The sequence below is a fragment of the Capsella rubella genome, unplaced genomic scaffold (assembly GCF_000375325.1).
Source record: "Capsella rubella cultivar Monte Gargano unplaced genomic scaffold, Caprub1_0 scaffold_4, whole genome shotgun sequence".
Taxonomy (NCBI): domain Eukaryota; kingdom Viridiplantae; phylum Streptophyta; class Magnoliopsida; order Brassicales; family Brassicaceae; genus Capsella; species Capsella rubella.
In genome coordinates, this window is record NW_006238920.1 from 10,541,485 (window position 1) to 10,552,934 (window position 11,450).

At 36.8% G+C, this 11,450-nt stretch overlaps 3 protein-coding genes across 8 annotated transcripts; 2 read left to right on the top strand and 1 right to left on the bottom strand.

Annotated features, from left to right (window-relative positions):
• The first annotated feature begins 548 nt into the window (after positions 1 to 548).
• Positions 549 to 2,875, top strand: LOC17889072 (nuclear transcription factor Y subunit B-8). 2 transcript variants are annotated; one of them, XM_023784386.1, is made up of 7 exons: positions 549 to 731; positions 895 to 1,154; positions 1,509 to 1,638; positions 1,798 to 1,803; positions 1,956 to 2,030; positions 2,161 to 2,217; positions 2,610 to 2,875. In XM_023784386.1, the coding sequence occupies exons 2-7, from the start codon at positions 928 to 930 to the stop codon at positions 2,649 to 2,651; spliced, it is 537 nt and encodes a 178-aa protein (XP_023640154.1). In that variant the 5' UTR covers positions 549 to 731; positions 895 to 927; the 3' UTR covers positions 2,652 to 2,875. The 2 variants fall into 2 exon arrangements, with proteins under 2 accessions (XP_023640154.1, XP_023640153.1); XM_023784385.1 differs by having other exon boundaries at positions 899 to 1,154.
• Positions 2,876 to 3,304: 429 nt separating this feature from the next.
• On the top strand, positions 3,305 to 6,164 carry LOC17890431. Its single transcript, XM_006293887.2, has 8 exons — positions 3,305 to 3,508; positions 3,683 to 3,832; positions 3,934 to 4,170; positions 4,428 to 4,465; positions 4,552 to 4,620; positions 4,761 to 4,884; positions 4,976 to 5,610; positions 5,710 to 6,164. Exons 1-8 carry the CDS (start codon positions 3,370 to 3,372, stop codon positions 5,956 to 5,958), a joined length of 1,641 nt encoding a protein of 546 aa, XP_006293949.1. The 5' UTR covers positions 3,305 to 3,369; the 3' UTR covers positions 5,959 to 6,164.
• A 97-nt stretch (positions 6,165 to 6,261) lies between these two features.
• Positions 6,262 to 10,046, bottom strand: LOC17889705 (interactor of constitutive active ROPs 2, chloroplastic). 5 transcript variants are annotated; one of them, XM_023783754.1, is made up of 4 exons: positions 9,785 to 10,046; positions 8,744 to 8,817; positions 8,385 to 8,568; positions 6,262 to 8,003 (listed from the first exon to the last, which is right to left on the bottom strand). In XM_023783754.1, exons 2-4 carry the CDS (start codon positions 8,761 to 8,763, stop codon positions 6,459 to 6,461), a joined length of 1,749 nt encoding a protein of 582 aa, XP_023639522.1. In that variant the 5' UTR covers positions 8,764 to 8,817; positions 9,785 to 10,046; the 3' UTR covers positions 6,262 to 6,458. The 5 variants fall into 5 exon arrangements, with proteins under 5 accessions (XP_023639522.1, XP_023639520.1, XP_023639519.1 ...); XM_023783752.1 differs by having other exon boundaries at positions 6,262 to 8,009; positions 9,927 to 10,044; XM_023783751.1 differs by having other exon boundaries at positions 6,262 to 8,009; positions 9,920 to 10,044.
• Positions 10,047 to 11,450: the final 1,404 nt, after the last annotated feature.

The following is an 11,450-nucleotide window of genomic DNA, read 5'->3' on the forward strand; positions in this document are numbered from 1 at the left end:
CCGGACCGTAACCGTATAAAACGGTTAAAAATTGTAACCGTTAACCGTAAAAGTAAATTAGTTACGGTTAAAAAATAATAATAACCGTAACCGTTAATTAACCGTAACCATAATTAACCGTAATTAATCGTCGGTTAACCGTACGGTTAAACGCTAGGTTAACCGCATATTTAAATTTTTAAAATAAATTATATTATAACTGTTTACAATACCCAGATTTAACTAATTCACTATAAATAATTGAAAACACATATATTTTTTACTTGTAAAATAAATAATATTTCATAAAATTTTATCTCCAATATTAATATTATAATAATCATCAAATAACCGTAACCGTATTTAACCGTAACCGTAATTAACCGTAACCGTATATAACCGTAACCGTCTTAACCGTATATATAATGATTAAGGTTATGGTTAAAAAAATTATAACCGTTAACCGGTGGTTAATTAACCATAACCGCATTAACCGTAACCGTGTTCATGCCTATGAACCAGAGAGAATAATAAAGAGAGGAAGAAAGAAAAAAAAAACGAACGGTGCTGATAAAAAGCTCATAAAAGAGAAAACCTAATCTCTGCAATCGCAGGCGTCCTCCTCTCTCTTAATTTCTCAAGCGTCCGATCAATCTCTCCTCTTCTCTCGATCCCTCTCCCTCTGCCTCCTCCCTTTCCCCAATCAACACCTCTCTATCTGTTTCACTCCCGCCCTTTTTCGAATTCATCTGGTAATCATTCTTCTCTCTTCTCACTTGTCTGATTCATCTGTTCCTCTTCGATTTCTGTTTTTTTTTTTCTTTCTTTTCCCGTGTTTATGTCTAATCGGAAATGTGTTTTGTCTTTGATTTTTTGTTGATGGGTTTTGTCTGTTATGTGTTTGTTGTGTGAAAGTTAGGTTTTTTTCCTTCTTCTTCTTCTTCTGAGATGGCGGAGTCGCAGGCCAAGAGTCCCGGAGGCGGTGGAAGCCATGAGAGTGGTGGAGATCAAAGTCCGAGGTCTTTACACGTCCGTGAGCAGGATAGGTTTCTTCCTATTGCTAACATAAGCCGTATCATGAAACGAGGTCTTCCTCCTAATGGCAAAATCGCTAAAGATGCTAAGGAGATTGTTCAGGAATGTGTCTCTGAATTCATCAGCTTCATCACCAGCGAGTATGTCATTTTAACACATTTGGTTGTTTTTTGCAATTCTTTGTCATGTCTGCTCTTGTCAACATTTTGGTTTGCTGGACCTGTTTAGAGGCTTCATGGGATCATTGATGCTTGCCATAGTTTTCAAAAGTCTTAAACTTTATGGTGATTTCAAGTCCACCTGGCTAGTTTGAGATTTTTGGGTTTTCTTAATGTCTGCTTTGGTTGGTTTATTGAAATTTATGGTCTTTTTGAGTCCTTTCCTTACATTGTTTGGCTTAGATGTAGCATATCGGATCACTCAGGTTAGGTTTCTAGTTTTACAAAGATCCTTTTTGTAATGATGCAATGGTTTTTTATGACTTTGTTGAGCAGAGCAAGTGATAAATGCCAAAGAGAGAAAAGGAAGACCATAAATGGAGATGATTTGCTTTGGGCAATGGCCACTTTAGGATTTGAAGAATACATCGAACCCCTGAAGCTTTACCTGATGAGATATAGAGAGGTATGTTCTAGTTTCTCCATATTTTTCAATCCACGCTCAAAAGGTACAGTTTTGATTACGATGTTAATTAGTTTGCTGAAAGTTTATGAATGTTCACTCACTTAATCTGTTTTTCCTTATCTTGTTTCTTTTTCTACAACCTGAACTGGATAATCGCAGATGGAGGTCAGTGGTCGTTCTTATTCTTTCTCTTGTCCATTCCTAATACTTGCAACAATCTTGATACGTTTTTGAGAATCATCCATTCTATATATCCTTTTAGGCAACTAGTGTATGAAATTATTGAAGCTTCCCTTGTTCTTGTTGATGATCAATAGGGTGACACAAAGGGATCAGCAAAAGGTGGGGATGCAAATTCAAAGAAAGATGGGCAATCAAGCCAAAACGGTCAGGTAAATGTCTCAAACCTTATGGCTTTGAAATTTTGTGTCTTTTCATTTACCAGCACGTTTTCTCTCTTTCGCTTGAGCTATGACGCAAATTAGTCTTAGACATTCACGCTGTTTGTTTACCTTATGGCAGTTCTCGCAGCTTGCTCACCAAGGCTCTTTCCCACAAGGTCCTTACGGGAATTCTCAAGTAACGTTTTCCACTCTTTTCTTTTCAAACTCATTGCGATATACATCCTTCTCTTCTTTATTAGTGTAACAGCTTCATTAGTTGCTCATCATCCCTTTGTCTCTGATGCCTTCCTTAGTCATAGCTTAAACAGAATCCCAAAGATATCACAGATCAATGATCATTTCTCAGCTAACACAAATTTGCCAGTAATTTTAATTGATTAATCATCTTTCTGAATCACCTTCTTGACCCTTGAGTGTTGTGCATTTTGATAATGATGTTTTGTAGAAGGATTAGGCGAATTATACAGAACTGAAAACTTGTAAAGCATTACATATGTTATAAATCTATCAATTCCTTATAAAAAAGGCACAGAACTAATAATACATATGACTCTGATTACAATGTAGGCTCAGCAGCATATGATGGTTCCAATGCCGGGAACAGACTAGTGAGTGATGAGGATTATTGAACTGTGGCACCAAGGAGGGTTTATCTTATCTGTATATTATTTGTGTTGTGACAATAATCATCTCATTGTTTTTTTTTCTTTTCTTTTCTTTTCTTGGATTTGTTCTGAATATGACGAAAAAAAAAGTCATTTTTATGTTTGGTTTGTGGATGACTTCATAATTGTTTCAAATTTCAACACATGTCCAAAGAATGGTTTCTGATACAACCAATCAAACACAGAGCAAATGAGAAAAATGAATCCTTTTGTCTTAAGAATCTCGATGCTCTACAGCAAAATGTTCATTATCTCATAGTACTTTTCTAGATTTTGTTTTTGCCAATATAACCTTTTGTTCCCTGCTTTATTTTAGTGTGTGTGACCAAATGAGAAAATTAGATGCTTATTGTTACATGTTGGTTACAGTTGTTTTTAGTCACGGCGTTTATCTGTTAAAACCAAAATTACTGCAATTAGTAGAGATCCCTCTTTACGTATATCCAACGGTCAAAAATTCACAGATCAACGGATCACGTTTATCTCGAGCCCACTTCGGTTAAACAAGGACTTAAGACAAAATTAAAAAAGGTTTGATAATAATAATACTTGAATAAACAAATAAGAAACCGCCGATTTGCTTCGTTTCAAATTCTTATTACATGTTTTGCTAAAATCTGTGGAAAATTCTCGATTGGTAAAGGCACTTTTTGTGTGTTTCCATGGGAGACAACAACGAGAACTGGAGAAACGAGCTTCTTCAAGATATCGATGGTCTTGATCTGATTGATGTCTCCACCGAGGATGATAACCTCCTTCTCTTCTCGTCCCTCCTCGATCCATCCAGCTTTGAATTCTCAGGTTATTTCTCAATCGCATTTCAAAATTATTTCCATGTTATCAACTTAGCTCATGATGATTTTTTTTTTCTGGGAATGCTTGTGAATTGTTCATTGTTGGTATTGATTTTTTTTTTTTTAAGTTTGATTACATTTTTGTTTGTGCTGTTGTTGTTGTTGATGATGATGTATTCAGATACTGATAAGGAAGACAGAGGTCTTGGTTTGTTTGGTGATGAAGAGATTTTGGTATCTACTACTTTGCAAGAGAAGGAACCTCTTAAGATGATGAAGACTAATTTGCGCAAAAGTCTTGCTTGGGATAAAGCCTTTTTCACCAATCCAGGCATGTTGTTGTTGCTGTGTTCTGTGATTTATTTATTTATTTATTTTAGTAGTGTGTTTGTTTAGTTTTTGCTGAAGATGCGTTTTTTTTCTCAAAATTAGGTGTTTTGGAACCGGATGAACTCTCTAGCATGATGGAGAGAAAGAATTTACCAACCATTCAGGAGGATCTGCATAGATCAACAGAGTCCATATCTACATTGAAAAGTGACTGCACTGTTGAGACTGGTCATGAGTTTGTTTCATTTGATGATGTAAGAGGGTCAATCCAAAGGTCTGATGCAGCAACACCTGACAAGACTAATGGATTGAGAGCAACAGAGACAACACCTAGCCCAAGTATGTTTTTTTTTTTTTATATTTGGTAAAGAGAAAAGGAACTAGCTTTCCAATTCAAAGCATTGGCATCTCTGGCTATGATTTTATTCTATATGGAGCTTTGGTCTCACAAATTGTTTTTTTTATTCCATATCAAACAGAAGAACATATAGGAAGTGTTGTTTGAAACTGTATATAATTGTACTTAGTTAATTTCTGTTATCTATGAATCTCAAATTGACCATTTTTTTCTATTTTCTCTCATTTGAAATTTGTAGCTACAAGTACACTAGACGACCCTGGCTCTGAGGAAAAGGTAAGTGCCAAAACAACTTTAAGGTATGGTTTGATCTTGCACTCTCTCCATGATTAACCATGTCTTTGTTTTGTTTGTTTTATCAGATGACACCAAATCCTATTCGTAAAAGGCCAAGTATTAGGGCGCAAGGATTAGTAAAAGGGACAAAGAAGGTATGTTTACGACTCTCTCTATATGTCCTGTCTTGTTAAAGCATCTGACAGGATAAGAGTGGTAGAAAATGTTCAGCAATTCAAAGTGAAAGCAAACTGATAAGCTTTTTTGGTTGTTGTTTGTGATACATTCTCTACAGCCCATCGCTTCATCAGAACACAATACTTCCATTTCCAGGCCATCCACTGGACTCAGCAAAACTATCAGAGCTTCAGTCGATACTAACAAAGCCAAACAAGAAACGAATCCTAAATTATCTGGGGGTTAGTCACAACTCTTTCTTAAATAAGTCTTTACATGTCTTTTACTAACTATATCTTTCTTTACTTCTACATCTTATTGTTATTTTTACAGGTAAAGAGCCTTTGGCTTCCAGACTTCCAATTTCAAGAAGGACTCGACCTACTGTATCAACACCTCTAGTGCCTTTTAAATCTGCTTCACGTTCTTCACTTGCCTCCAAGAATGAATTGACATCTTCTTGCTCCTCACTTGAGAGCTGTCTCAGTGTTTCGTCAATCACTTCTAACAAGTCTTCTCTAAATTCAGTAAAGCAGAAGAAAGATCAGAGTTTAAGAATAGCTACCCATACTTTGGCAAATAGACCAACATCCCGGGCAGGATCTAAAGTTATAGGCCAGCCTAAAGTTTCACCCCTCTCAGCCAATAGGACGTACAATTCCAAGCTTAATGTTTCACGTCTAAGTGCTAGTGTTGACTGGTCATCCGAATCACTGCGAGCTTCAACACCTAATAAACTGGCTAAAGGCAACAAGAAAACTGTCTTTGGTGAAAGCAGCCCTGCAACACGGACTTTGAAGCCTTTTAACAATTCTAAAGATGTATTTGCTGTCCAAGATGACACTAAGTCGGATAAAGGAGGTGCAAAATGTGGTTCACTTGTCAATGGCGGTGCTGTGCCCTCTGCTTCCATGATGAAACCAACAGGACTCCGCGTGCCATCACCCAAAATTGGCTACTTTGATGGAGTAAGTTCCCAAATTCATGAAATCCTTTGCATATAAACTAGGAAGTAACAAGAGTAACATTGACATAGAAATATATCTGATCCATATGATTGTTAACAGGCGAGGAGCAGCGTTGCACGAACACCCACAGGATCGTGTAATAGTCTTGTAAGTGGCTTGGCAAAACATGGAGCTCGTACTCCCAATGGATCAGCTACTAGTAGAACCACGTCTGCAAAGTCCCAACCTACAATGTCTAAAGCAAAGGCCAGTCCTGTTTCAAGGAATTCAAGGCTGATTGTCTCAGCTTCACCAAAGCTTACCAGCAAAATGTATTCAAAAGTCAGTGCAGAGGAACAACTCGGATAATGTAGCAACGGTAATGAAGCCAAATCACTTGCAACTTCGTATAATATACAGCTTTTAAGTAAAGACCAGATGGACAAGTGCTCTATCATGAATAGTTTTGATTAGTACTTGCAGTCTGGTTTGCTATGGATTTTATGAAGTATAAAAATCAACTTGTATATCAAGTTTTGAAACCTTCTATTCAAAAATACAGTATACTTTTATTATTAGGTAGTACCTTAAGTATTTCCAGAGCTGGTAAGAGGGATAGCAAGCAATCGCAGTAGATGTGTAACAAGCTTAGGAGCAATGTTGTTGTATCGGAAACAACCAAAGTTTAGCTTTATAAAATGTTGATCAGTGTTTCAGCTGCGTCAATAGAAAGAGAAGCAAAAGAGTAGTTTCACAATACAGTTTTTTTTTTGGGCAACAAAAACATGTCTACACATTGAAACTTGTGATAAAAATAAGCGGATATTACAGACAGACAATGGTAATTTCTTTTTCCTGAACTTCAATGATCACTTCTGGCTTTTCTTCAGTAACACACCAATCTTCTTCAGCATACTCCCATTCTTCTTCTTTGGTGATGACAATTCATCATCCGTTTCATCCATATAAGGCGACATGTTCACGTTCCTCCTCCTCAATGGACTCTCTAGCGATCCTGTTCTCTCCACGTACTTCCCGTTACTGTTATTGTTGTTGTTACCACCAGAGAGCATAGTAGCTGCGGCTTCAGCTGCTTTCCTCCATTGATCACACTGAACCTTGAGTCTCCTCAGCTCAGCTTCTAGTTCTGTGTTGGTTACTTGTGCTGCCCCTAGCTGTTCTGTTGCATTTTCCGCTCTCTTCCCGCTCTTATCCGCTTCCTCTGTCAGACTCCCAAGCTTCGCTAAGGCCTCATTGATAACCTTGTTCTTCTCGCTCTGCATTGTTTCCATTTCACTCTTGAGACTCTCATTCTGCGACATTACGCTCTGCAGCTCCATCTCCTTGTCCATTAGATTCGCTTTCAACTCCAGTACATCGGATTCTAGCTTCCTGAGTTCGTCCGTAGGCTCAGGCTCTTTCTGGTTCAAGCTGTTCTCCAAGTTTATGTTTACTTCTTCCTTTTCTTTGATTTTTAAGTTCAGTAACTCGTTTTCATCGGCAAGTATCCTCAGCTTAGCTTCTTTATCCATCAACCGTTCATGCAAAGACTCTCTTTCAGCTTTGGTTCTCTTCAGTTCTTCCCCCAACTCGGCCTCTCTTTCTGCATATCCAGATTTTACAACCTCGACTTGTTCATAAGCTGTTCTTATCTGCAACGTGCTCTGGATATACTCTTCATGGTACCTTCTCTCAGTCACTTCCACTGCAGATTTCAATTGGCTAATCTCTTGCCTTGCAACATTAATCTGTTCTTTAAGTTCTTCCATTGATGATGAGTCCCCGCTGGTGTTTCCTCGGGCTTCATTGTCTTCCTCAAGCTGTCTCACAAGTTGCTCTAGTGACTTTACCTCAGATTTAGACTGCTCTAGCTCAGTTGTAAGGGAATTACAAGCTTCAGACATCTTCATCCCATCTGAGCGTAACATTTCAAGCGTCAAATTTGCTATCTCTAATTGCTTTTCAGTTCCCGACACAATTTCGTGTGCCCGAGCTTCACCCTCCTTTGCATCAAACAGCTCACCTCTGAGTTTTTCAACAAGAGACAGTGTCTCATTAAGTTCCATACTCAAGTTTTCAACAGACTCAGATTCAGAGAGCTGCGCTTTCAGTTTCTGGACCTCGTTCATACTAGAAGCTAAAGCAGCGGAATCCATGGCGTGCTGTCTCTGCATTGCTTCGAGTTCAGACTGCCATGCTTTGTCTCGTTCTTGAGAGAGCTTACGAAGCTCATCAATTCTAGAATCCTCAGAGGCATTGATCTCCATCAAATGCTGCTTTGTCTCCTCTGCTTCATCTTGAGCTTCCTTCTTTGACGCTTCTGAAGCACTTAACTGTTCCTTTGCCCTCTTTAGCTCCTCTTGCAGCTGAGATATCTGAGATGCCACTTCGGGGGTTCTCCCTGTCCGCTTCTTCTGAATCTTGCATATAGAAGCAACGAATATAAACAAATCAATTACGAAATGGATGCATCACATATCACAAATATAAAGTTTATACACATACTGGACTGTTTGCAACAAGCCACAATACTAACAAACAACACAAATGGTACATTTCTCTTTCAGTTATTGCAAACACTCCAGTATCAACAACTTGCAAGGTTTAATCAGTTGTTGTAAGAAACAATACATTGACAAACTTCAATCACCTAGAGAGTATTTAGCAGCACCAAGAATAAGAACCAGGTTCCCGACAATAAAAACTAGTCCTCACGAAACATGGAAAACTGAGACTAGTATGAGTCAAACCAAATAGGCATTGATAAACAAAGCATTGTGCAAAGCTAGTAGTACCTCATTTACAGGGGTTCTTGGAGAACGGCGATCAGCAACTACTTTTGGGCTTTGAGTTTTCGGTGTCCTGATTTTCGGGTTGGGAGACGAAACAGGATCGGATTCTGCAGTTTTTAGCTTACGAGCAGCAGTTTTAGGAGTTGCTGCAGGAGATTTCTTTTGAGGCACCTCCAACGATCCCGGCCTATCATAATCAAACAAACCAAGTAGGAATCAATAAGCCACTAAAATACACCCCCAAGAACAATTGAAACAAATCAAGACTTCAAAAACTACAACCAAATATCTCCAATGAACACATCAAAGACTCTAAAAGACACACAAAAGAGAAAACTCTGGACAAGATTGAAGATTGTCACCTAGATTTTGGCGTCTGCATTGCTTGGGATTAGAGTTTTAAAAACACTCCCTGTCCTTTATTTTGAAGAAGAACCTGACAAAAAGAACATGAAGAGAAACTGTGTATGTGAGAAAGAAGCAACAAACACCAGTCACGTATTATAAGATTATCATAAGCATATACAACAAACTCAACGGAAGTACAAAGCTTAAGCAAGTGTACAAAAAAACAAAAACCCTAACAAACTAAACAAAACAAATACATTAGCTTCAAAGAGACTCCATTTGAAACTACTACCACTACCACCAAACCAAGGGAACAAGAGACAAACATTACAAGGAACTGTTCACAGTCAAAGGAAACAAAATTAGTAGAAAAAGGAGAAGTTTTTATCAAATGTGATTCAGTCTAATGACAGAGATAAACCCAATTACAAGCAAAGAAAGTACAATTATATAAATTCCACATGAAAATCTTTTTTGAGTTGTCAAGTCATCAATTTTGGTTTTTGTTTTCTCTTCAAAAAAATTTGGAATCTTTTGAAGAAGGAGAAAATAACAATTCCTGTCATTTACTTAACGTGGGCTCTGTTTTTATTAGGTGGATCTTCCCTAAAATAGACAACAGATCTTAAAAGAAACTAACCAACTTCGAAATTTCAATTTAAACCTAAACCAGAACATTTTTTTCCAGAAAAATCAAAACTTTCAAAAATCGTTTCTTTTAAAAATACAACAGAAACGCTTTGCTTTTGAATCTTCAACTTGAAGAACAACACAAAAGAGAGATTAAACATAACAATTAACCCAAGTCCTCAAAGATTTAAACTTTCTACAACATAATAATGTATAAATATTTTTTTGTAAACAAAGAAACAAATGGAAAAGTTTAGGTTTTTTCGAACCAATTAAGGAACATCTTCTAAGAAACAGATAAATAAAAAACCCAGTTTTTAAGTATTTCAAACATATTAAAGAAGAGAGAGAGAGAGAGAGAGAGAGAGAGAGAGAGAGAGAGAGAGAGAGAGAGGGAGAGAGAAGTAGTGTTCGGTGTTCTATACCTGCAGCAGCACTGTGGCTTTAGCTTTTCTCTTTTGGTCTGAAATGCTTTTAGAACAAAGAGATCGGAGAAACTAGCTACGAAATGAAATGAAGAAACAAAAAAAAAATTGCAGAAGCTAAACGAAGAAGAGTACTTTAAACCTATGGAGCTTCGGACATCATCTTCTTCCTCTCTCTTTGTCCCTAGTGTTGTTCTCTTACTGACTCTGCTCGCTTCCCGAGTCCTTTATTTTTTTTTGTGTGTGTGTACCAGTGAACTGTCTATTTGTTTACACATTTAATATCCAGAAAGAGAAAAGAGAGAAAGTGAGAGAGAGACTGTGAAAAAAATAGTATCAGGAAATCATGATTTTGCCCCGATACTTTTTGTTTTATATCAGTTTAGTACCTATTTTATTTACCTTCTCTTTCCCACCATGTAGGTCAGGTGATGTTCGTTACTCTGAAATAATATATTTGTTTTTTAAAAGACGTTTTTGAAAAAGTTTAATGCGAAGACAAATATAGCATAATCAAGTTTAAATACGTCTAAAATTGTAAAAATAAAACTCACACTAAACTCCATTTAACCATAATTGCTTAACATGTAACCACCATTCAAAAGCCTCAAAGGAATGTAACGTCAACCTCTTCTTTCTTTAATTCCAACTCTTTAAAGACGACACAAAACAACAAAAATCTTCAATAACAAAAGAGTAGATTTAAACACAGTAATAATCAGTGATTTATTTACAGTTTTTGGCACTTGAAACGTGCTAGCATGCATTGACATGATGACACTCTTAAGAAGTTAAGAGTAATAATAATATTAGAAACAACATTACCAATACATACATATGTGTAGGAAATATATTTTAACACCTTAGAGCAACTCCATTGGCATTGCTTAATGGGAAACTTAAGACATTGCCTATATTTATTGCATTATATTTAATGCAAATCAAGCACTTTTCATAAGCTTTGTTGTCTAAATTAACTCTTTAAGCAAAGACTAAGGGCTACTTATAAATTTATTTTTAAAAAATTAATGCAAAAAAATGAATAAGCACCCTCCCATGGTTCTAACCATTGGAGATGGTCTTACCTTGTTCAACACTATTCTATTACTTTAAACTATTTACTTGGAAAGGATATAGTTTTCGTGGTATAGTGATAATAATTGCATCAAGTTGAAGAAACAAGAGGAGGATCCTTGTACAATACAAACAAGAAAACAACAAACAAAAAAAAGAAGATAAAGGATAAAGAGAGGCGTCGCTTGTTGTCGTTGATGCGCCAGAGGAGGAGTCACGTGCCATGGTTCGGCCTCATGTTGCTATAGCAGCAGCTACTTCATTGCCAACGGTAAGTTGCTATAACGGTTATCTTTTTTTATTGTTTATTTAAGTGAAGATTAAGCAGTGATCTGTACACTTGTTACCACTTTATATATTTTAATTCCTTTTTCTATCATAGTGATCTTTTCCTTTTCTTTTCTGCAAGACTTGTTTTAATTGATTAGTACTTAAGTACACTTCTTTCTCTATCTTTGGTATTCGAAGTGGTGATTTCGAAAACTCTTTTTCAGGTAGTAAACTAGTATATACCACCAGTAGTAGTAGAGCTATTGATGAGACTACTAATTATGTCACTACTACTAATTCAAGTCCATATGTAATTAGATTA